General features: G+C 45.8%; 1 protein-coding gene across 1 annotated transcript; it reads right to left on the bottom strand.

Moving 5' to 3' along the window:
• Nucleotides 1–13,690: 13,690 nt before the first annotated feature.
• LOC128724396 (uncharacterized) lies at nucleotides 13,691–15,034 on the bottom strand. Its single transcript, XM_053818122.1, has one exon. The coding sequence runs from the start codon at nucleotides 14,915–14,917 to the stop codon at nucleotides 13,691–13,693; it is 1,227 nt and encodes a 408-aa protein (XP_053674097.1). The 5' UTR covers nucleotides 14,918–15,034.
• Nucleotides 15,035–24,546: the final 9,512 nt, after the last annotated feature.

Here is a 24,546-nt window from a genome sequence, read left to right as displayed (position 1 = left end):
CCTTCGAACCTTGCGCGAGGCTTCTTGAGCTATGTCGGGATTTCTATATATATATACAGCACAGGCAGATGAAGAATAGAATGTAAAAAAAAAAACACATCCAAACCTAACTACTGGAAACGATAATGGGTTCGGCGGAAAGCACCGGAAAGCAGGCTAAAGCATTCTTGCCCAAGAATGGGAACGGAGCAGCATCCCGAGCAGCATGATCGAGAATGTTTTATTCAATGGCTAGGAAGAGTTTTGTCAACTCATTTATTCTTGAATAAGGGTTCCTTCGTTGGCGCGATGGAGCTTCGCTTCAAGCGAGGTAAGGATATTCACTACTTTGCTTCCGACAACCGAACGGAAGCTTTGCTGCGTTGTTTCGCTTATTGGCGGGTGACGTAATTTGCCCCTTTTTACCATTTTGCCGTTACATTAGGAGGAACTCACTTTTGCTAACGAGAATTTAATATCTCGCCCGCGCTGCGCAGATTAACGTGTGCCTGCGTTTTGCAGCTGATTTAGATTGGTTTTAAATTATTCACTTTTCCACCCACATCGTATTGATATGGGTTTACGAAAACAATGTTAAATGGGAATTACTTATGGCGCAAAAAGGCAGAGTGCCTCACTATCAAGCAAATGCGAGCCTAAAACATGCCGTTGAATTCATTTTCGAACAAAGGATGAATGGAATTGGTAGACGAAATTGAACTTGTATTGATATTGAAATGCGAACTGTCCATCGTTTCGCATTCTCAACAGCTTGAAGCTAATTGAATTTCATCTGCGCATGTTGAAAAAATGGTGCTCCAGCATTCGGAGAATTAGAATCACTTAAAGTTTTTCAAGAACCGTTGTCCGTCGTGATTGATACAGTCAATTGGAGGTATTATGCCGGCACAATTGTGCATATTTTTTCCACGAACTGCATGCCTTGCAGGAATACGCACGCTGCCCTTGTGCTGTTTCTGACAATTTTGCGTTAATGGAAGGTAAACCCCATGTTAATCCCTTTTTTTTTTGCTTTTGACACACACACCTCACCAAACATCCGGCACATCATCGCTTCCGATTTAAATGGCATTAAAATCCATCTTTTATTTCGTTACGCTTTCGTCGCTTGCTGAGCCGAAAATATGAAATTTGGATTCCCGGATTCGATTGTCGGTAAGCCGCTCGCATATTGCTTTAATATTGCCCGTTATCCCGCATAATGTTTCCCTTTTTGCACGATGGTCTGCCACCGACGCACCACGGGCATTAATGTGTTTTGCGATGGCTTTCCACAATTCAGCCAGCTCGCGAAAGCCCACGATGGAAAAGCTCGTGCCGCCTGCATTTTCCTTCCGCTAGTGGATTATGAGTACCAGGTATTTGCCTCATAATACAGCAATTGGCATTTTAATTAGGGTGAAGTAATCTTCCCGCTTGGACGTTTGCTTCGAACCGCTCGCACGGCAGGGAGCGCGCGAAATGAACCGGTCCGGTTTTTTTTAATCGTTATGCACACACACACACAGACACACAGCTTTGTAACGCTCAACACGACATTAAGCCTGCTTTCGTTTCCCTTCATTTTTTTAAGCGGCATCAATTAGGTTGAGAAATTATTCGATCGTTTACAATAAAGCAGGCTTAATGGCACGGTTGTGATATAGTAATTATGCCTATTGCACACCGTTCGTTGCCGTTTATACGAACAACGCTTTCGACGGGCTTTGTTGTTACTGCTGCAAAAGATAAAAAAACAATAAAATTATACTGTTATTATTCATCATGTTGAGAGCTGTGTTGTGTATCAGAAATAGTCGCGCGCAGGTATTAAGCGCAAAAAAGGCTGTTAATACATTTATCCGTCTGTAGTGGGGGGGAAATGTTTAATGCTTTTAAATATATATATTTTCTACATCAAATATCAGTTTAAAACTCACAAGAAGCGGGTTATTTTCATGCTTCGAACATTAAATATGATACTGTTCTCTTTTAAAACATGCAAGCGTATTAGGTTTTTCTCTTTTTTATTGTTTCTGTTATTGAGAGAATACTGAATTTTGAATAAAAGCTTCGACAAAAGTGCTTTGCTCGAAGTTTAACGTTTCATGAATCGGATGTGCTGGTACGTTGCACTATTACCGTTATATAATAATAGTGATCTTATAGTTAGGCTTGATTTTGACGTGTCGATCAATAAATTTAAACAACTCAGGAAACAAACAATTGATTAGTGTCAATTTTCAATAAAACTCAACAATTATTGTTTTGAATGTTTTTTCTGTATTCGATATAAAGTCACACGCAAAGTTAGAAGTAGAATTTATAATTATGCAGTAATTTACAATAAATAATTTATTCATCGTTGTTTGATGTAATGGTAACTTCTTCCTTTGCTGTACTTCTTCCAGCCCTCAATCAAACAGCACAAGACCACCGTTTGGATAAGCAAATTAAACGTTATCCGACATACATCAAGCACTCTGGCAACCCACAAACCCAATTTTTGAATAATTTAAATATTCATTCCAATTGGTTATCTTCCCTCTGCCGCTACTTTCCCATTTGCTCTCATTGTTTCATTGTTTCCAGCTCGCAGCTGCATTCACCCCCCACATCTTAGGCTTTTGAGTTGGGTGCTTGCGTGCGATTAAATTCGGTTTGCATCGAGCGCGAACTTTCTCAACATTCGCCTCTGTGTCTGAGCAGACTCGCGCCCACAAACACGCGCTAAACACCCTTCACACACACAAAAGGGCTCACCAGGCGAACGCTCATTTAATATTTTAATTTGTACATCCCACACGCGCGCTCGGTGCGTGCGTGGCGCAAGAGCCATTTTAGCTTTCGCGGTCGAAGACGCCACCCGCTTTATCTGTGGGATGTTTTCCATTACCGGAAACGAGCTCTTTCTCTCTCTTCCCAAGCCTTCTACCACACCCCCGCAAACTATCAATCTCAGTCGACAAGGAGCAGCGAACACGCAAGAAGCGCTCCGGTGAACCGAATCATTTTCCCACCCACGAACCCGCGATGGCCACACGGGAAGGAAATTAACGATCACTCAAACGGTAACACGTGGAATAATTTTTGGATTCTCTCACCCTTCCGGCCCTGCGTTTAGATTTCCCAGTACGCACGTGTTGGAGGCGTGCGTGGTAGGAAACAAGGTTACCCCCCAAAAAAAGAAAAAGAAAAAAAAGGATAAGCCCCAGGATCGGATCACCGGGCGCGGGCGGCAAGCGGATCATTGCTCTCTCGTTGAGATTGGTGGAATTTTAAAAAGCCATCCCGCACCTTAAGGAAAAGTGCCCCCAATTTCGCCCGTGATTGCCACCGTATGGGTTTACTGGCGGTGGGGTTCGTTGGTGTGTATTGAAGCACGTACACTGCATCATGAAACGTGTTCAACGGTGGAGGTGTATGCACGGTGTAACAGCGCGAAACTTTGCTGTTGATGTTATGGAAATCGTGATGGGCGTGACGTGGAGTTTAAGGATGAAATTCCGCGTCATACGAGCAGCCCGGTACCGCCAAACAAGGCGATCATGGAAGCCACCACAAAGGGTGGGAGGATACAAATTTCTACCATTTTTTCTAGCTCGGCACTCCTTCGGCTGGGCGTTGGGCGAGTCCTTCGTCACGGCACACGGCTGTGATGTTGGTCGCTTGCTGTTGCCAAAGTTTCGGACGAGCTGTTCGTATCCTTCCCGGCGCAAATGGCGCACATGGCGCATCACCCAACTCACCCTCACCCCCCCCCCCCCTCGCAGGTCCTGCCCTCGAGCGAGTCCACGCGCACGTCCGTTATCTGATAATGATACCCCAAACTGAAGCATGCATAGATAATCTCTATTTGTTATTCAAATCATAAACCGCCGCACGTTCTGATAGCCGGGTGGATGCTCCCGAGCAAGGACCCCACCAGCGTCACATAACGTTTCCGATTGTTTGTATTTGTAGGTGCGTAAAATTATCGGCTTACGTCGCGTGGTGCGTCGTCCGCTATTGTCTCTATTGCTGCATTTTGCACGTGTGCTGTGAAGGATAGCGCGTTCGGATATTTGAGGAAACGAGCGATCTAGTTCGCCTTGAAGTGATTCCTGAACCAGAGTGACTCAAAAATTGTCATCAAAGTGTGCCATGCGGAAAGCTCTGTATGTCAAATGTGCGTTAACCCGCTAAGACCTTGCGTACGCTGTGTTACCAGTGGATAAGATAATTGAATTACTTCCATTACCGAGCCTTTACTACATCTCTGTAATTGTGTACCGTTGTCGGGTGGCAGCCAGGACACCAACACTCCATTAAGAAATTTTAAACCGACCCACCCGAACGCGTCCTTTCTAACGCACTGGCGTGTGATTTCGATATCCAGGCCATTGGCATTTGAGGGTTCGGTCACACGCGCGGGCTCCCGTTTTTGGGGAGTTGGGCGAAGGAGTCGCGGGTGAGTTACACACCCGCCCCGGCTAACCCCTTTGTCGCTCCAGCTTTTTCAGCTAATCCACCCACTAAAGCTGGCGGGACAGTGATACGCCACGCGCCAGATGGCGCCCTGTACCCGGTACCCGGTGCCATCTGGTGGGGCAGCAAAACCGGCGAAGAAAAGGACTTGCGAACATAAACATATATTTTTATCTAACTAGCATTAAATCGGAATTGTAACGGCTTGCGCGTGTCTGAAGGGTTGTCTGGAGCGTGCTGCGACCGACGGAATGTTGAGCCCATTTCCACTGTCACTTGGGTATTGGAAATATGCGAGTATTAAACTTTAAATACGCATCTGCCAGATGCATTCCGGGGCGAGTTATTGAGTGCGAGTTCACGGGAAGCCGCGTGGGGCGTTGTTTGTCTCTGGGCGGACGCTCAGTTTGACAATGATTGAAAATATTTTAAATTAAGATCACGCTTTGCCGATTACCAGTAACCAGCAATGGTGGTAAAATTACACAATAGCATTATACCTTTTTGATGTTTTTTTTTAATCTGACAATGATCTTTTATTTGATTTTTTAAATAAAATACCTCCTTTATTATGCATCATGTTAAAGGATTATGAAGAAAAATGTTAAAACATAATTTGATTAAGCTCTTGTACTTTATCTCATCTTTCAAAAAAAGGTTTACCAAAGGCATAAAAACTGTTGAGTTTTTGGCTTATAAAAATTCAAATTTGTACTTTTAATTTTCATATATATAAGAAGATATACTCAAAAAGCTTGAATTATTTGCTTATAGAATCTCCCACTACCGTTTATAAAACGTGTACTGATAATTCAAATGAGTTATGACTGTTAAATACAACTTACATATTTGAACACACTGTTCGGTGTAAATATTCAACTTTGATGGAGGCGCCTAGTCCTTTATGACATATTTGTAACTTTTGGAAGAACATGCCATTATAAGCATAATCCACGTATATAATAAATAATCAAAATCAATTTTAGTTATGAAATGTTATTAAACAATCCAAATTACAGCAATTAAAATGTTAAAATTATTTGAAAACATACACCTGATTAATCTTTACTTTATTTGCAGTACCTGCGATTATCTAAACATGTAGGATGCATTAAAAAGTAAATTTAAATATATATCTTATCAAATAAAAAGGCAATAGCAAGAGACGAGGAATGTCAATTCATCGACATTGAAGAAACCATTCATAATCTCCCATGATCCTGGATAATGTAAAATGCAATTGAAAAATGCGGTCGAAGCTTTAAATATGTAAGCCCCAGATTTAAAAACATTGTGGTACTCAGAGGAATCTGATCGCCGCTGTTGGAAGATTGGAGTGAACAGCAGCTAAAAATGGAACTCAGAAAAATGTAATGAAATACCATTTCATAAACATGGAGCTCCTGATGATTCTCTGTGGGCTGGACACCGGCGATTTAATTATCATTTAAAACAGAAAAAATCCTGCTCCCCGGCAAGGAAACGGGCAGTTGTGGATACGGTAAAGATCTATCTACCCTGTTAAGTGCACACCAGCTACTGCAAGTAATTGAATAGAAAAAAAATGTCGCGAAACAGCTCTGCAACCGAGGAACAGCAGCGGGAATTAATTTCACAGCGCAAGTAACGCTACCGGGCAAATCAGGACGCACCGGACCACAGTCACCAAGTTGTGCTGGGTTTAATTATTCTAAACCGTCATCAGCGTCGCTCTTCGTTCGTTTTGCTTGTACTACTCAATTCGTTACATTCTTCACCTTTCCCGCAGCACGATGTTATTACGCGAGCGTGTCTTTTGTGGGCGAGCAGGCAAACAATGCGCGAACGGCAAACGCAATATACCATCCTGCTTGCTGGAAGCAGGAAGACAACAACAAGACACACACAAACGAAAAAAAAGCACCTCCACAACCACCGGCACGGCAAAACCTGCGCTTGTGCAATTAATGTACGAATCCAACGCCTCAGGAAAACTGCTCGCTTTCCTAAGGCGAGGCAAATAAAATCAAATCTCGGTGAATGTGTTTTCGCCTTGTCCTTGCGCGCGAGGACCGAGGTGGAGCAGAATCATAGCCCCGGTAAACAATGGTTGATTTAAAATGCTACAAATTAGTGTCGCGCGCAAAAGTTCTGCGAATATTTTAATTATATCAAATGCTTCTGGCCACGCGAGCAGAGCTTTCCATAAGCTGGAAGCCAGAGTGGCTGGAGCCCGTCTTGGATGCATATCGTTAGCAAAAACGAACCGGGAAAGGTGCTACGCTTGCTTCTGATTACCATTTCAAGCCAAGCGGTAATTTCATAACTATTACAATTAATTTCCCGCTCCCCGTAACGAGGGAATTGTAATGAAATTGCAGGAAAGCTGTTACCTTCTTAGTGGCGTTCCTATATGAGCAGCATTTTTGCACGGTTTTTATACGAAGCAAAGCGATCAAGCAAAAGAGTTACGCGCGTTTTCTAGTTTAAACCATTCCATCGTGTATAGTTTACGAAAAGGGCGCACGAAAAGACGGAAAATAATTAATGAGTGAAAACGGCGCACCACAACTTCACTAGACAGCTGTTTTACGCGTTTGTGTAGGGAGGAAAATTGTTTTTACGTACACTGGTTTACCGGGCCAGCAAAAAACCCTTTGAAATCACCACGGTATTTAACAAAAATGCATTCGCATTCTGGGCCACATTCGTCTGGTTTGTTGTTGCTCACACAAAACGGGTCACTCTAACACATCATAAATTTTCAACATCAATACTTCATCACGGTTTATCCGCTCGTACACAGCGAACACAAACGTGCAACGTGCGTTTGGTCCTTCGGTGCAGCAAGAGGCGCAGCAGCATAAACGGTAGCATGACATAAATCATGCTCCATGCTATAGTGCAAACATATGCATCGGTGACGAATTTCGGCTCCAGCTTTTTGCTGCCCTTTTATCTTTATACGTCTCGCTCGACTAGCTGCTAGCAACGATGGCACGAGCTGCAACACCAAGAGACACCGTGGCCGTTGGCAAAGGATCATCAAAATACCTCCACACAATCATTCATTCCGTGCCATTAAATCAGGGTTGAATCTGTTTCTCGCCTCTCTCTCTCCCCCGATTTCAAGGGCGGAAAAATTCAAAATATTTCGAAATGTTTCCGTCATATTTATAGCACTTTTTTGTTGCTTTCCAAGTGTGCATATTTCAGCAAACTCCGGTTGCGCTACTGTTCTCCGATTCACTTGCACCGCTTGCAACGGAACAATTGGTCTTATTTGCCGTATGTCGGTACAATCACGTGCTGTGCTTGATTTTCAGATAAACGTATCGTTGCTTTAAGCAAAAAGATAGGCAGTTTTTTGTGAAACCCAAACCGATCTGATGCAAAGAATACTTTGTGAAGGTTTATTGTACGTTTCTTTGTTATCAAGACTTAGAAATCAATGTCATTTTGCAGTTTTACACTTTATCTAATTCGAAACATACGTTTGATTGAAAATATCTAAAATGAAAATACAATTGACTTGATTGTATGAGTTCTGTTTTGCACCAAGCATTTTTATTATCTAACGGCTTTAAAAGAAACATTTGAAACGTGTTCGACTAACCGATAGCTATCGAGTTAAAAGGATGAGCAGCAATTAACAATCATTCAGCAAAGTTCTTTTATAGACAACCACATCCAATCACGATCGATCACTATCAACCTGCAAAGGGAGTAAACCTCTTCGTTTAACCGATAACAGCATGGTGGTGTTCGCTTGTAGATAAATGCTTCTTCACATCGCCTAGACCTTCCGCTCATGCGCTCATTTTCTTCTAATTCAGCTGAGAGCTTTTCCGGAGTTAAACTCCAACGCCGTCCCTCGTCGCTAGGCTCGTTTACTGCTACATTCTGGTACACATTTTACGTTTTAATAAAAATGACAGGATATGACACCACCTGCCCTGGCCACACGCTCGTTTTTTTTTTTCGTTGTTGTTATTACGTACCGCCCAACGATGGATGCCTTCATCCTCGCGCCAATCTCGGTCGCTCATCCGCTTCGTTCTTGTTAATTAAACGAAGCCATTCTGAATCATTCCGCTCAATCCAGATGACAGCGGACTATTTTTCTTCGTTTATATTTACCCCCGGCAGCTGGGACGGTATCGTGCTCGGTTGAAGAAAGCCTGAAATGTCTTTATAATTCACAGGCGGGCTCGTTTTTCGGCTACATTGTTTATTATTCATCTGCTTTCCGCCTCGCAGCCGTCCCCCACGCGAACCTCCAGGCGAAGCAACCGAGCCACTTATTCGAGAGCAGAAGCACGCAGAAAAAAAAGAAACACATTTTTCCGAGATAATACTTTTGGCACCATTGTTAATACGCAATACATCATGCTGATAAATCTGGCAGTGCTTTGAATCGCCTTGAAGATCGTTCATAATGTGCATGCGTGCGCCAAGACAACGAAAACACAACAAACACACACCCACACAATGTGGTCATTGAGAATTTACGATCCATTATGAGCACAATGGTGCTACACTTAGAGCAGTAGTTTAAATATTAATAGGATTATTATCACCGAAACATTCTGCTTTTGAAGCGTTGGTGGCGCTAAATCGGCTTTTTTTCTCATTAAAAGCTCCATCAAAGCTCCATCTGGGCGCATTCTTCAGTGGGGAAATTATAAGCAGCTTCCTTTCCAAGGAGCGAAACCGTGCGAAAGCTAATCTGCGGCGACGCTGGTGAGGTAATATCTTTATTGTTGATCCTTACGCTGTTTTCGTCTTGTTGTTTGTCTGCGTAGGGCTTTATTTTTGCCTCTCGACCAAGGCAAACTTAGCAACCCATTGATTTCCGTTGGCAACGAGCCGGGTTGCCTCCTTGAATGCTTTTTTTCCGTCGCAAAGCGTGTTATTATTTTCGACCAGCTGTTTTCCAAACCCGGAGATGTCCGTTGTTTCGTGATAATGCAGCGTTACGTGAGAAGCGCTTATGCTTGGGATTATGTGGCCCTGTTTGCTGTCGTTCATTTTGTCGTCATTTTGCTGCAATGAATTTTATTAAGAGTCTGTATGGTTTGTTAGTTTGAAATGTGAGAAACGATTCATTTGATCTAGTGTCTAATTGCTTTATTTCTGGACTGTGTAATACAATAACATTACATTGAAAATGGCTGACTTGTGTTTATCACTCAAAAAATGGAGCTTAAGCTTTTATTCACGTTTTTGCTTCTGGCAGATGTGTACAACATAACCCTTAATTTATTTCCCATTTTTTCTCTTATCGATTTTTTAACACACTCAATCCCACCAGTGCAGTGTGCCCCGTTCGAAACCGATACACAGCAAATAAAACACCCCCAATGGCACCGAAATAACTAGATAAATTATCCTCAATGATCCAAGAAATCTAATTAATTTAACCATGAAACCCCGATCAGTCGCCTAGCCTTCTTGCCTTCCCAGTGCGTACGGCGGCGCACAGGTTGTTATCTCATCCATCCCGCACACACAGAGAGAGAGCCGACGGCAGATATTAAATTTTCCGACTCAATAGACAGTCTTTCTGCGCGCTTTTCACAACGACTCATGTGTAGTGACACCATCTTGATCGATTCCTTTCACTGCTAAACCGCATGCTGCTGTCCTTGTTTCGCATCATCGCTCCATCTACGTGCTGCCGTTTTGTCTGCTCCCGTATATGCCTTATGTATGCATCGCAGCAGGCGGTTTTTGAGCGTGCGGTTTCAGGGGAATGGGAAGAAAAAGAAGAATAAGAAGAAGATAGGAAAAAAAGGATAGCTTCTCGAATCTTAAACGAAACGAAATTCATACCAGAATTTGCTCACCATTTCGTACCAGCACCGACTTCACCGACGAACGCAACCATCCGGTTTATGGTCATGGTGTCATGGCTTCGGTTCAAAATATCAGTGCCACATGACTCGCGCCGGGGTTCGGGTTTCTTACTCTTCACGCCCCGGGAAACTGCTGTCCCGCGGCTGTCTGTCGCCTTTCGTCTGTCCGTCAATGCTCCGTGGCTGTGGCGTATATGTTTTATTTTACGTTGTTTTATTTTTGCGCCCCTCGTTTTGCTCGACGAGTTCTTATTCGCATGCCTCGGGTCACATTTCCACCGTCCATGTGATGTGCGCCCGTTCCGAGCACACACATACACACGAGGGGAGGCCAAACATGTTCGACTCATTTCCGCCTCAAGCATGCCTGCCAGCAATGGGCATCGTTGGTGCTGCTGCGTCTTATTATGTTCCTTCAAACGACGCTCGCTTGTCCATCGATCCCAGCACGATTGTCCCAAACCGAATCCGAATGGTCACTGTTTGGTCTGTCTGGTTGCCTCCGGTCGGAGTCCAATGTCCGAATGCTGCCAAAGTTCTTCGTTTTATGTTTACACTATATGCCCGGGCGAAGTGCATCTTCACCAGCGCGTTATAAACAAACATGAATGTCAACAACGAAAAAAGAGTGAGAGAGAGAGAGAAAAAACGCCCGTTCACAAGGACACCATCGGTTCATGTCAAGTCGGCCATTTTTCTTTTCGTTTTTGTTGACCCCTGGACTTTACGCCAACGAGAGTTTTTGCTATTTCTTCTTCTTTTTTTCGTCTTCTTCTTCAACCTTATATGTGTTTGGGGATTGCTTTTTTTTCTTCTGCAAACTTTTGTGAGTCGTGTTTTGTTTTGTTTTTGTCTTTTTTTTTTGTTGGTAGAAACAAACTTCCAGCAAAATTTGAAGCATAATGACAGCTTTCGCTTCCAGCTCGCTTCAGCGACGGAACAGCAGCGGCTCTGTTGTGTACATTTCCGAAACATCAATTATGTGCCCGGAATTAATGAATTAGCTCGTGCGGAAGTACAAATCAATAGGTTGCAAAATTAACTCTTGCCTCATTTCCAGCACCAGCGCTTGATTACCGCAATCGGAAGCCGGTGCGGGGAGAGGATTATTTAATCTCTACTTTCCATAAATTACCATTGGCCGCTAGTTGCGTGGCAGTTTGCGAAATTAATTTCTGGCAATACCTCCACGGCGGAGCACGCCAAAGCTAATTGGTGGTGTTTTTTTGTTGTTGTTGTTGCTCCTGTTCGGGATCCGCGGCTTGGTGGGTACTAAATTATTTAATCTCAACAATCGCTGCACACAACAACGTCAAACAAAAAGAAGACCCTCGAGAACGGATTGGATTGGATTGGATTGGGAGAGTGAGCAAATGAGATACACACTTAAAACATGGCTCGCAAAACAGCCAAAAAACCCTCGTTCCGTTGACTTCCGTTCCTATTCTCGAAACATACGTACCAAGCAGCCAAGAACACAATCAACCCGTTCTGTTGCGTGGCGAACTGCTGTCACGAATCAGCTTTACCGTCAAGCGGAAGCTAGAATGGTGCGCTTGATGGTGTGCTACCTTCCACTGGCGACCTATTTCCGCTCGAGCAATACGCAAAGTTTTGACCGGCTGCAACACACAATCGGATTCGGGAAGGGGCCAACAACACACAACAGCCTTTCCCGGCTGTTGCGAAGCTTAATTTAAACATCCTGAATTTTAACAAACACAGCAACACACCGACCCGAAGTGAAACACGTCAAGCGAAAGCACACGACGCTGGTGAATTTATGCGATCTCCGAGGAATCTCGCTCGCACACCCTCTCCATTAAGGAAATTTGGAAATCTCAAGCATCAAGGATGAAATGAACACGAGCGTGGAAAACTTTCCCCGACATTGCTGCCAAACTTATCGGAAGCAAACTTGTTGTATTTGGCAGCGTTTGGCTGAGAGGAAGCCACAGTTAGCCAAGCATGAACACCTTGCTTGCAGCTCGGACAGCGCTTTCCGTTCGTTATCGTTCACGTGCGATGCAGACACGACGTGATAACGATTTATTGTTGGCTTTCTCGTCTTGTGTTCTTACACGAACATAACGCTCGGTGTAGTTACCGTGCGGCGTCGATCAATTCGCAGCAAAATGGACACGTTAGGGTTACCCCAAAAATTAACAACTACTAAGCTCTTTCTCATGCCCCCATCGAAGTTGATGAAGTCTCACAAAATGTGTGCGGTGCAGGCAAGACGAAGCAAGTTTTTCAAGTTTCTCAGCATGTTTTCTTTTAGCCATAGCCCAAGCAATGCATGGTTGAGAGTATATGTACTGTGCATGAATAATAAACATAAATGATGGTACCGATATGGAATAAGCTATGAGAGTCTGTTCTAAGATGGCGGATTGGCAAGCATCAATTTATGAATCAATTCTTTATGCTCTGGAGTATGGTATGCGATAAAAATTAGAAGGATTATATACAGTAACAGCCGGTGTTCGTAGCTTTTGCATATTTCAGAGCTCAATCGTTCGTGGTATGAATAATCATCACAATCCGCTACAGAAATGTATTGGACAACTTTCAACATGCCATTGTTTCAACCTTGTTTCTTTCATAAATGTTAATTAAACTGACCCATCACTAAACTTTTTTTTCAACTGCTGCAGGGATACTGTAATAGATCATTAGCATGACGATCAAGAAAAATGCAAATAGGAAATGAAAATTTACACAAAACACAAGCACCAAAGTGAGTTCAGTTCAACTTTTTATTAAAAACCTAATTAAAAATGATCTTTACATATAATCACCACGATTCGTTGAAAGTAGGTATCGAGCGGTTATTAAACGGACAGCTTATGATGGAATGTGTAATACGACATAAATAATCCCTTATACAGTGCGTTTGCGAGACCAACGCAAGTGAAGGCCACTTTTACACCAGGCGCACGTAGTGTAACGCATCTACCTGCGTTAGAGCAAATGACCAAGCGAAACGAATGATAAAATCGATACAAAATGGGTGCTTACTGCTGTGGCAGGGGGAAGCAAAATGGAAAGTAATCGAAACATCAATGAATCGAGCACGCGCCCACCCATCAGTTGCAAATCAATAAATGCGGGGAAATGGACTGCATAAAATGAATATGGAATGAGCATTAATGACCTCCCTCATCATGGGCAATATTAATGGTGAAAAGTTCTTCGGACACTGCGCCTTTCATCTATCTCGGGAACTAGCGCCGTTATAAACGTATTCTTCCACTTGCGAGTCATTTCAATCGGAACTGCTTAAATTACTGCTGCATCGGTACACGCGGAATGTGGTGTAATGGAATTGCAATCGCGTTTTCCCCCCGTTAAGATTGACCTGAGGAAAAGCTTAAAGAGGTGGTGCTTAAAGAGCTCATTCGAGCCTACTCTGGTTGGTCTTCGACATCGAGAACGTTCAGTACGAACGCCGTGGTGTCCTCTTCCAGTCCAGCGAGCTCCTCTAGCAGAGATGCTGGGTTACGAACCTCCAGGACACTGTCCGGGGGAAGTACTCCCGCAGGCGTCGTAGTTCGAACTGGTTGATCAATGTCCACCCGCTCGAACGTGTGCACTTCTCCGGTAGCTAATGGAGCCGCAGGTGCCAACTCCACAGGCGCACTAACCTCAACCGGAGCACTGACAACCAGCGGCACTTCAGGCGCAGGTTGGCTCAAACTGAAAGGGTTTGGATCCTGAGGCACTACGGTCGGATAATGCATGGCGTACGGGAACGGTAGAGCTGATGCGTACTTCAGATCCGTAGGCGTCATGTGTCGTGGTAACGTTCGAACTGGAATAAGATAGTGAGCCACCGGAATCGGCGATCCACGTACGGTATCACGCATCTCGAACGATGGGTATTCGTTCACCACAAACGGAGCCTCACTGGGTTCTACGGGCGTTGCGACGTCGTTCACTTCCGATACACCAGAGGGCGCAGCCTCGCTTGCATCGAAGTACCCGAACGTGAGCAGTGACTTCAATCGACGCAGGTGAGCTAAAAAGCCACTTGGAGCGGCCGGAGTCGACGCCGTTTGCTCCGTAGACGTAGCCTCGTACGGTTCTTTGCCCAGGCTGACGCGTTTCGCTGGTTGATAGCTCATCACATAGTCCTTAATGAGTTCGAGACCGTCAGGTGTGGCGGCATACTCCTTGATAGCCTTGATGGTCTCCGCGGAAGTCGTCGTTCCCAACAAAGCCTGGACATCCTCAAAAGGTGGCAAATGCTCAAAGTCCGTCACACCAAGCATCTTCGCTAGACGCTTCAACTCGGCCTCCTCTGCTGGAGACAGGTTCAGCTTCATCAAGTAGGCCGATTTCGCTAGTGACGGGTCCGTCGACTGGGTTGTGGTGTCCTTTTTGGGGACACTTGTCGTTGGTGCGGATGTTGATACCTCCAGAGGTGTTGCGGTCGTAGGCGCCAATGGAGGGAACGTACCCATGGGAGGTTGCAGGAAATAGTTGCCATCACCGGTCGCTGGAACAGGTGCTCCAGGGTACGTCAGCAGCGGTAGATAGGGACTCTGTTGGCCGAGAGATAGCGCTCCGGGCAGGAACACAACCGGATAGGGTGCAGGTCCTTGAAGTCCCGTCGAATGGCCGTAAAGCATGTGAAGTGGAGGTTTCGCTGGGTCACCATACACGGGTAACACCTCCGCCGGATTGGTTGGGTTCGTTGTTGGCTCAACACCGGTACCAAATAGGGCAGACAGCAGGCCACGTTTGTTACGAACGAGCTCGGGGCTGTTTTCCTGATGCTTATTAGCTTCGGCTGCCAGCGTGACGCTCAGCAGGAGCCATCCGGCCTGGAGGAGAATCCCGAACCGCTGTAATAACGAGAAAGCATCGGCATTAGAGCTATCGCATGTTCACACTTTGTCCGCAGGGGGGCGCTGTCGGGGACATCGAGTGCGCCTGCTGTGTTCGCAGGCAATTTCGCGCGTAATTACGCAGCGGAACGGGCGCATTTTAGCTACGCAGAAATAGCATCATTTCCTTTGATAAATAGCGAACGATCGTTAACGGCAACCGTTAATAAGCGTCGACACTCGGTGCGTGGAACAAACAAATTAACGTCTGTGTGGCAAACGATTGCCGTCAACATATTGTTTAATAAATTGAAACGCGCCCAATGGGCATCTGTCGATAAGAAGAAACAAAAAGGCTCCTGCAACATGGCATGCTTTGTTAGGCTCCGTGCGTTATTTGTTAGAAGCACTTGCAATGCCCAAAATACGATCTAAGACACCTTTTTAACTGGTTACATCTTCATCTTCATCGTAAGCTGTATGCCAATAAAGATGGCGGACGTTCAAAATATGGCCTTTCCTTCGTTAATAAACAAAAAAAAAGATGGCGCACTTATTGCAGATAAACCAAAATGAATCACAGTCATAAACGAAGCAAGAAGGAAATGAATCACAATGACGGAATAGTTAACACGCGCAAGTGTCAAATTCTCAGAAAACCATCGTACACCTTCAACGACACCTTCTCTGGCGCCATTTGAAGGCTAATGGCGCACAAAAATGGCATCAAATGGATGGGATCGTTAGCGTTAAGCATCGATCCCATTCCCGAGCCGCATTAAAGGGGAAATGATGCCGCTCTCAGGTTTGCTACCTCACAACTGGTGGCCTGTAAAATGCCCCACAAACACTCCAGCTGGGGCCAAAACGGCCGGTTCCGCGATCAAATCCGCGCCGTCGAGACGCCGATAAATTGGATATTTTGGCGTGCGTTGAACGCGATTTTGGCAACCCCAATGGGAGCCCACCTTCAAACTCCCCTCTCTAATGGATCGCAGCGCATGAATAACAAATCCGCTCCAAAGTGCAGCCCCACCGGTGGGCGGCTATATTGCAAAACCCCGTTCGTAAAAGGGATACAACCCGGCTACCGGGTCGCAGCATTAAAACCTCGCGGGAATTGTAACCAAAGCGCCTCGACAGCGCCCTGCAGCGAACCCAATTCGCCAAACGATTCGCCCGACAAGCTCCGGTACAAGCTCCTCCGAAATCGTTCCGTGGCGCATTTGCTGGAAGGAGGGAGAGATTGGGTTTTTCGGGGAGACTGCGAAAACTTTGCGCCACACCCCACGGGGTTCGGGCAAGCACAACCACCGGTGGCGTCTCAGGGCTCTCGGGAAACTTCACAAGACTTCCCGGTGGCGGATTTTCCGTAACCCAACCAACAGGATCGGTTCGGTGGACATAGCTTCACACGTGCGCTTTGTCCTCGCTGGCTAGCCGCACCGAATGCCCAGGGAAATGGGTCGCATTCCGTTCGTTGCGGTGCCTGATGAGGCAGCTTTTCGCACGTGCACACCGAGTGCACTCCCCGTCACTGATAACTCAAGCTGGCAGAATTGTTTTTCCCGACCGTCCCTATTTTCCCGAGCGCGTTTTCTCTCCTGTTCTGGATGTTCTGTGGTCGGCGGTCGATTTATTCGCCAGGCTCTCCACGGTGGAGAACGAATTGTGTGTGTGCACGAAATATAGCCAGCTAGCAGATTACGGCCGCACAGGACGAATGGGTCGGAGGGCTTTTGCTGAAGTTTATTTTTCACTCCTGGCTGCCCATACATTCGACAAACGGTGCAAACAAATGCATAACGAAGTTGGATCCGAAACCCCCGCACAACCAAAGGAAAAGAGCGTGGGAAAACCTGCGAAAATCTTGGCCATAACGTGCCATGATGCTCTCTCTCTCTCTCTCTCTCTCTCGCGCTCGCTCGCTCGTTCTGGTGCACGAGCAATTGATTAATTCATACCCCGGGAATGCCGATAAACTTTGCTTGATGAAAACACTTGAACGGGTGAAGAAAAGCCCCTAAGGATACCGGACTACCGTGGGGGTGGTTCGTTTGAAAACATCATCCCATCACCACCAGCGAAAAACCCTCGAACTCACTTTTACCGTTGCGATTCTCATTGTTGGGGAAGTTTTGCTTCGCTTTTTTTTCCTCCTTCGTTTGGCTTTCCCTTTCTTTTTTTTTTTTGGTGCACGATGCGGATTAGTTTTTCGCCTCAGACAGGTGGATGACGTCGATTCGCCTCAGACAGGATCGAGAGCGCACGAGTTGCAGATTAATTCACGCTGCCGTCTAGCACACGTACATGATGCACACACACACACACACCAGCAGCCGATTAAGTCAACCCAACGCAGACTTGAGCTAATCAACGGAATCGGTTTTAGTGGCCAATGTTCGCTCGTTCACTTCGCGCTCAATCTGCCAATCTCTGCCGTATGCAAGGATCCGTCAGGACCTTTCGCACTCGGCACGTATTTTGCCGAACAAGACAGCACGTTCGGCCCGAGCGCTACCTCAGCAAAGCGGCCAGGAAGCTTGGTGGACTAATTTTCTGTAAAATGAATTTATATCGCTCGAGCAATTCCAGAGCGTGAATTCCACTGATTCTTCAACCTCCTGCCAAGACGGTGCGTGGTGAACTAACTCCTGCTAACAGTCGATCGTCCGGAAGCCAGGGTTGACAGCAGAAAACGGTCAAGTACCCCAAAAAACCCAAAGCCACCAATCGACGAGTGGTTTCTTTGTGTTGGTGCCATGGCAACCGACAAAGCACCGGTTGCTTTGCATTTGCGCTGACCTTGCAGACCGTTGCAGGTGCGCGCCAGGGTTGATGATGGTGCCATAAATGCGCCGCAAACGAGATGCAGGTAGAAAGCGGTCCGCAAAATCCTTCACCCGTGGGGTTGAGGCGTGAAAAAAAGGAAAGGGAAACGACGGAATGCGGCCCTCCTGCCCGGAACCAGAACCTGGGTTCAGGTCATCCCTGGGTCGCTCGTTCCGGAAAGGAGATAGCGTCTGCTTAATTGCCGGGAAATATTTGAATTGCATTTAAATCCCTAGCCTGTTCGGGTTTCGGATGCACTTTTTGGTTGCAATACCTTCCACTAGAGTGAAGCAGAAACCGAAGCCGAGTGAGAGAGAGAGAGAGAGAGAGAGAGAAACAAAAAGGGACACGAAGGCTTCTTTTTGCAGAAGCATAATTTCAGGTTTTGCCCTTTAACTCCCGCTGCGTTATTACTTCGACTGCTGACGGTGGAAATTCCGGTACAAGAAATTTCCCTTTTTTTCCCGTGCACTGGCGCTCAGAGTCTCCACCGGCGTTGCTGTGTCGCGTAATGGGCAGGTTTAAAAAGGAAACGCCAAAAGAACGCCATCGGCCAAATGGACGCGTCAGAAGCAGACGGAAGTCAGCCGGAACCATGAGCCGATGTGCGGGCTCATTGGGGTTAGCCTTAATTACAGCCCATTTGTACCATCAAAGACGTTTCCGAAATTGGACGCCTTATGGCTTCTTTCATTAGCGCTCAGTCGGTTGGCTGTGGTTGCGACAATCCGTCCTCGGGTCGAGGCGCATTCCGAGACACCCACGTCGGAAGTCGTTGTTGAGCGTTGAGCGTTGAGCGTGTTTGGTTGCGATGAGTTTGCGTGTGTGTTAATGCTGCATTGAATAACTCCGTTGATGCGAACGTACAACGTGGAACTGGTGTGCACTGCTGGTGTTACGTAAAGCTCTTATCTAATCACGCGCCTGCAAACGTCAACAAAATCATCCCTTGGTGGGCTTCCAAAAATGGGCACAATAATTATGCATTCACCTGTTGTGCATTTACCAGAAAAAAAACACACACACTTTCACACGCCTTGTAGACCTTTACTAAATTGCTCCTGCACGTGCCATAACGGGATGACGACTTCCGTTCGTAAAAACGAAGCTAAACTCGTGCACCACCCAGTGACAATTGATTTCATCATCAGGCGCGCAAAGTGCTACCCAACCCAACAAAATACCCAATATCCTTTCCCCGAAGCGGCATCCCATCGTCCTTACACAACGTAAATGTGGGCCGAGCGCTCGAGAGCACACAAAAGTCAAACACCGAAAGTGGCCAACGGCAAAAACATAAACAGCACACCTTTCATTTCGCGTACCTGCCGGCCAGTAAAAAGTGCAAACGCGCACACACCCACCATCTCACGCTGGGTGGGGTGGAATCCTGCGAAAGGATGAGCCACCATCCTTCCACCCGCACAACAAGGATCTCGCTTCCTGGACCGCCAAACGATGAGGTGGTGTTTTTTTTCTTTTGCTTTACCAATTTTTCCCTCCAAAAGCGCCCCATCTGGGTGGCTGGGTTGTCTCATTCGCACCACCGTTACAACACGACCGGACCTCAGGAACTTGCCCCCTTTTTCCACCAGCCACCTTCTTTTGACGGTCTGGCAGCGGTGTTTAGCTTTTTTTTTTCTTGCGCTCACTTATTTTTTCCACTTCATTTCCGACTGATAAAATCTGCAAATAAGAACCAGACCAATACTACATGGCCCGCATTCGACGGCCGCACAGATCGAATCGGTCCGTGATAACGTGCGCCGGGAGTTGTGCCAGAAGAAGAAGAGGAAGAAAAAGAAGGAAAAGGCTCCTCGAAGCTCGCTTGATTGCTTGGGTCTTTGAGCTTTTGCTGCAGCAAATTCTGCAAACGCCCAACTCGCTCCTCCTCGCTCAGTCGCTGGTTTGCGGGTATTTGTTTTTTGTTTTTCCGTCGGCTCGTGTTCTTCAGTTTGTCTTTCTTCTGTCCGGCGTTTCATCCGATGCTGGCGGCGTGTTTAAATAGTACTTGCGTGGGCGGTAAAGTACTGCTTCACTCGGGGAAAACGGATATGTTGGGGGCCTGGGACTGGCGAAAAAAAAAAATGAATGCCCTCTACAGGAGTGGCCAGACGAGCTGGGTGCAAGCATGAATTAAATTTGTTCCGGAAATGCTTTCAACAAGATGAACTTAAGCGAGGCCGTACGTTCTATGAGCCGACCACGGTCACTGTTGTTGTTGTTGTTGTGGTTCTGGTGGAGTGTTGCGTGCGAGAACCGGCACTTCTATGTCCATGGGAATTTTGGGCAACAAACAATGAGGTCCTGAGAGCACTGGAAGAGTTTGATCTGTGTATGGCTCTTCGAAGGGGTTTTTTTTAGACATATTCAATTTACCCACTACTAGCGGAATGAATGTACCGGTTAAAATGCATTTTTTACTGATTTCTTGGTAGACTAGATGCTCTGATCCTTTAATACGGCATGTTGGTGACGATGTGTTACAAATGATCATACGTATGCTGTTCCACGCTGAGACTGTTGTGAATAAAAAGAACTTCGTTTCTGAAAGTTAACAAATGCAGCCATTGAGAGACGTCATTGATTCCTAAATTTATTTTTTTTTAATAATATGATGTACTTCATTTAATAATCAAACGTTGTACTTGATAATCATATATAAAGGCACTTATAGATTTGTTGTGTCTTTTAAATGTCGTTGTCGCTATTTCATCTATTATTTGATCGTATTCAAAGTTATTCAAAAATTTACCAACATGCACCACTTATGGAAATGAAACTATCAATTACTGTGCTAGATTACACAATAGCAATAAAGTATAATGGAAAACTGACTACGAAAAAGGGGTATTTTCGTGCTCTCTTTAATAGCAATTACACGACATGCCAACAGAGACGTTCCTTTATTCTTTAAAAATGTGCCCCTGTGTTTGATCGAATAAACGCTATTTAATTCAATTTTCCATTGTACAGGTAATCCAAAGCAATATCGTAATTTTATGCGGCCTTCCCACGGTACATCTGCAAACAATTCATTTTTAATTGAGTGAAGCAAGGTTTCATTGGTTTTTTTTTATTTTCAGAATTTAAAATAAATATGTCTACATATCCATTACAACGCTCAAACCGGTGTTCATCACCGCGCAAGTGTATTATTTACGTAAAATATGACCTTTTTCCCGCAACTCTGGGCAACTTTTCTCGCCCTATCACACACACCCCGTGGATGTGCAGCTGCATTTTCGTGCGAATTACGCCATCCATCCGTCGGTTTGCGATCCTGCCGGGAACAGACTCGAAGCCCAATCGATGACAACCGTTCAACGATGCTCAGCCTTTGCTTTATTTATGCAACCAGTTTTGCGTAGCTCGCCACGCGGCCACGAAATATTTCCAGCCGCACGGGAAATTAATTAAATAATCCTTCGTTCGGGTTGGCCAAATTCGTTTGCCGCAAATTTTGCCAGCCCGACTGACGAACGAGCTCGTCAACGCTCACCGCTTATTGCGCCGGCGAGCTGCTCGCGTTCAGGAAAATGAATTATGAAGCCCGTACGCGCGTTGGTCGTTCTTCTCCTTCACCATAACCAATATTTCGCATACGCGCGTACTGTTGGTTTGTTAATTGGTAGCAGACAGGAAATATGGCACCATTTCCATGCATTCCCATCGAAAGGGAAGCTTCCAAAAAAGGGGGTTAACCAAACCGTACGATCGGCACCGACAATTATTTGCTTTCGCTACTACTCTGCTACTAACTCGCAATTGGACGATTCCTTTAGCGGCAGGCAGTCTTTAACCAAGTGTGGTGCATGGTACAGGTGAAAATATCGATGTACTCCCTTTTCGTCTGCAATAAATGCACAAAATAAAGGCATGGGAATGCGCGCAAATATTTCCACTGCATTCGCTAGCGTAATAGAAACCACCACGCTGCGAATTGCGCAATAGCTATATGTTGTTGCGTGTCATATTTACACGCACGGACCAGGTCGGGTGGTGGCTCCGTAGTTAGCTAATGGATTTTAAATGATACCACATGATGCAGTTTTGAGGTTTGTTTGCCAGCAAATCATACCCACGGATCGGTGTGGGCATGGGAATTCATTTTGAAGCTGACACGAGATATGAGCCCATGCTATCACACGAAAAAGTGACTCATTTTCGCTGTTAACGTTCAGAGCAAAATAACGGAATCAAATACGGAAATAATGTTTAAAGAATTTAGCGTGAAAACCCACCAGCAAGAGCTTCTTTCTATGCGCTTGAGGTCAATTGGATGTGAAAGCTTTTAAGCGTGTTTTTTGTCGATTTTTACCCAAACATAACAAGGGTAGGAAACGCACACAATGCTCGCAAATCCATGGATGCAAAACCACAAAGCCAAACATAGGAAAAACAAAAAAAACACAAAATCTAAGCCCATGTGGCTGATCCATCGTAGCTCTTTGGGCGTTCTATGGAACGGAAATTTTCCACATCAGCAGCATCTCATCGGCATCGGGAAAGCAGGTTAAGATGCACAGAAACAAAGCAACACAATTAAACGCCACACGAGCCACACGTCTGGGTCGCAGTTACGGAACTCGGGAACGGGAAAATTTTCCGTGCACGTGTTTCGATCACAATAGGCTTTTCCGGACAAAAACCCGTCCGGAGATCGTACTCCAGATCCTGGATACCGAGTCTGTGCCTTCTTCAGGGGCCTCAAACTCAGACGGGCACCCAAAAGCACTCGAAAGAAATGAAAGCGACGATGGGGGCGATTTTTAATAAGCACATCACATCGGACCGTTCTCGAGCTCGAATCACTAAAATCTCAGCCATGGGATCGTGTGCAGGATTTCCCGAGGTGAAAGGTGAAAAGGAGCGACGACTTTCCACGATTTTTGCCAACTGCCCATCAGGACTTCGTCACCCAACCCACGTGCCTGTCGTCAGCCGTTCCGCATTTAATCAATCATAGTGCAGCAACTAAATCAAAAGCATTTCATTTTCCTCGCTCCCGTCAACGCGCCCCGATGGTGGCTGGTTCTTCTGGCTCACATATGTCAGGCCGTAGTGTCCGTCCGCTAAATGAGATTTGGGTCGAGTTAGTCGGTATGCTTTCGCTTCCGGAACGAAAACGCCCCAACCGGTCCATTATCAAAGGGGTTGCGTTCCCGAACGGAACGGGATCCATTCCGCACCGGGGTGAAACGGTTCCAGAAGGTATGGCGGACGATGACGATAACGGAGAAAGGCACCGGAAACCGTCACACTCGATTCCCGGTGAGAAGGGGTTTCAAGATGATGCCTCGGTCGGTAAGGTGAAAAGACACCTTGGTTTGACGGTCCAGCACGAAGCGTGATAGAAGGATCGAGTCAAACGATGGAACCCCATCCCGCAGGGACCATTTTGCACCTGAGAACAGCAAACAGGAACACCGGAACTGGCGTACCGGGACCGGGATGGCAGCAAAAAAAAACCCGCCAAACAAAGCTAAAGAAAGAAAAAAAAACACCACAATAAAAAAAAGGAACGAAATCCGATGCAAACAATGGCGAAAGGGATGATGATTCCCGCCCAGTGTAAAACGTGAAAATAAATTACAAAAAAGCCCCCTTCTTCCCAGCTGATCGGACCGGGACGGGCTGGAATTGGGAACGGAAGCGCAAGAGCATTAAGGGAGCGTTTCATTTCTTCACGTTTGAAGGATCGAGAAGCCCGCCAGGCCAGGATCGTAATGAAAATGGCAGCCGCTCGTCGGGAAACGAACGAACGAACGTCCGGGAAGAGAGGTCGTTCTAGCGCCTCATTCCATTTTCCGGACTTCCAACGCGTTCGTTCCTTTACGATGGAGATTCCGCTCTGGAGTGCTCGTCACACCCGTCGCACATTCAAAGGTGCGAAAGGCTTGAGGACGTGTTTTTCAAGAGTCATTACTTTTCTCCGCTGGCAATCACATAAGAAAGCTTTCTGGAGGTGGAATCGGCCCCATTTAAAGGCCGCTGCGGTGTCTGAGTCGTTGTTGTGTGGTTGTTCTATTCCTTTTCATCTTGTTTTTTTTTGTTTGTATTTTCATTTTTCGCTTCCGCACTTTCACCAGAGTGAAGGACTCTCTTCGCGCTGTTGGCCATTCGCCACAGGAATGCCGTTGTGCTGTTTTGTTTCACATTCGCTGCTGCTGCTGCTGCTGCTGTTGCGAGGATTAAAGTTCAAAGGCCGGTTTGACACTTGCGAGAGCTGTTATTTTTTATTATTACTTCCACCTGAACGACACAAGTTGGGGGGGGGGTCTTTTCAGAATCGTATCCTTTCCTTTCGCGTCCTTTCAACCAGCTCTCAATTAATGGCACAAGTAATTCGGCCCGATTGATGTTCTCCCTGCCAAAAGGGGGTTTTGTACGCTGTTTTCACACGTGATGCTGCGCGTTGAGAAGCTTTTGAACCTCTACGCTGTAATTGACATCGTCATCAGTACAGTACAGTAGCGTGAGGCATTGAACTGAATTAGGTCAGGCAGGCTTTAAGGCACTTCTAAATCTAGTACAATGAAGACTCAATTTACTGTGCTTGCATTGTGAACAAGAACGAGCAACAAGCATCTCAAAAC

This window comes from Anopheles nili, chromosome 3 (genome assembly GCF_943737925.1).
Source record: "Anopheles nili chromosome 3, idAnoNiliSN_F5_01, whole genome shotgun sequence".
Classification (NCBI taxonomy): domain Eukaryota; kingdom Metazoa; phylum Arthropoda; class Insecta; order Diptera; family Culicidae; genus Anopheles; species Anopheles nili.
Note: the sequence above shows the minus strand (reverse complement) of the source record. Positions and strands in the feature narration are given on the sequence as shown.

Coding starts and splice junctions, on each gene's coding strand:
- LOC128724396 (XM_053818122.1), bottom strand. CDS start 14,917: ATGCTTTACGGCCATTCGACGGGACTTCAAGGACCTGCACCCTATCCG.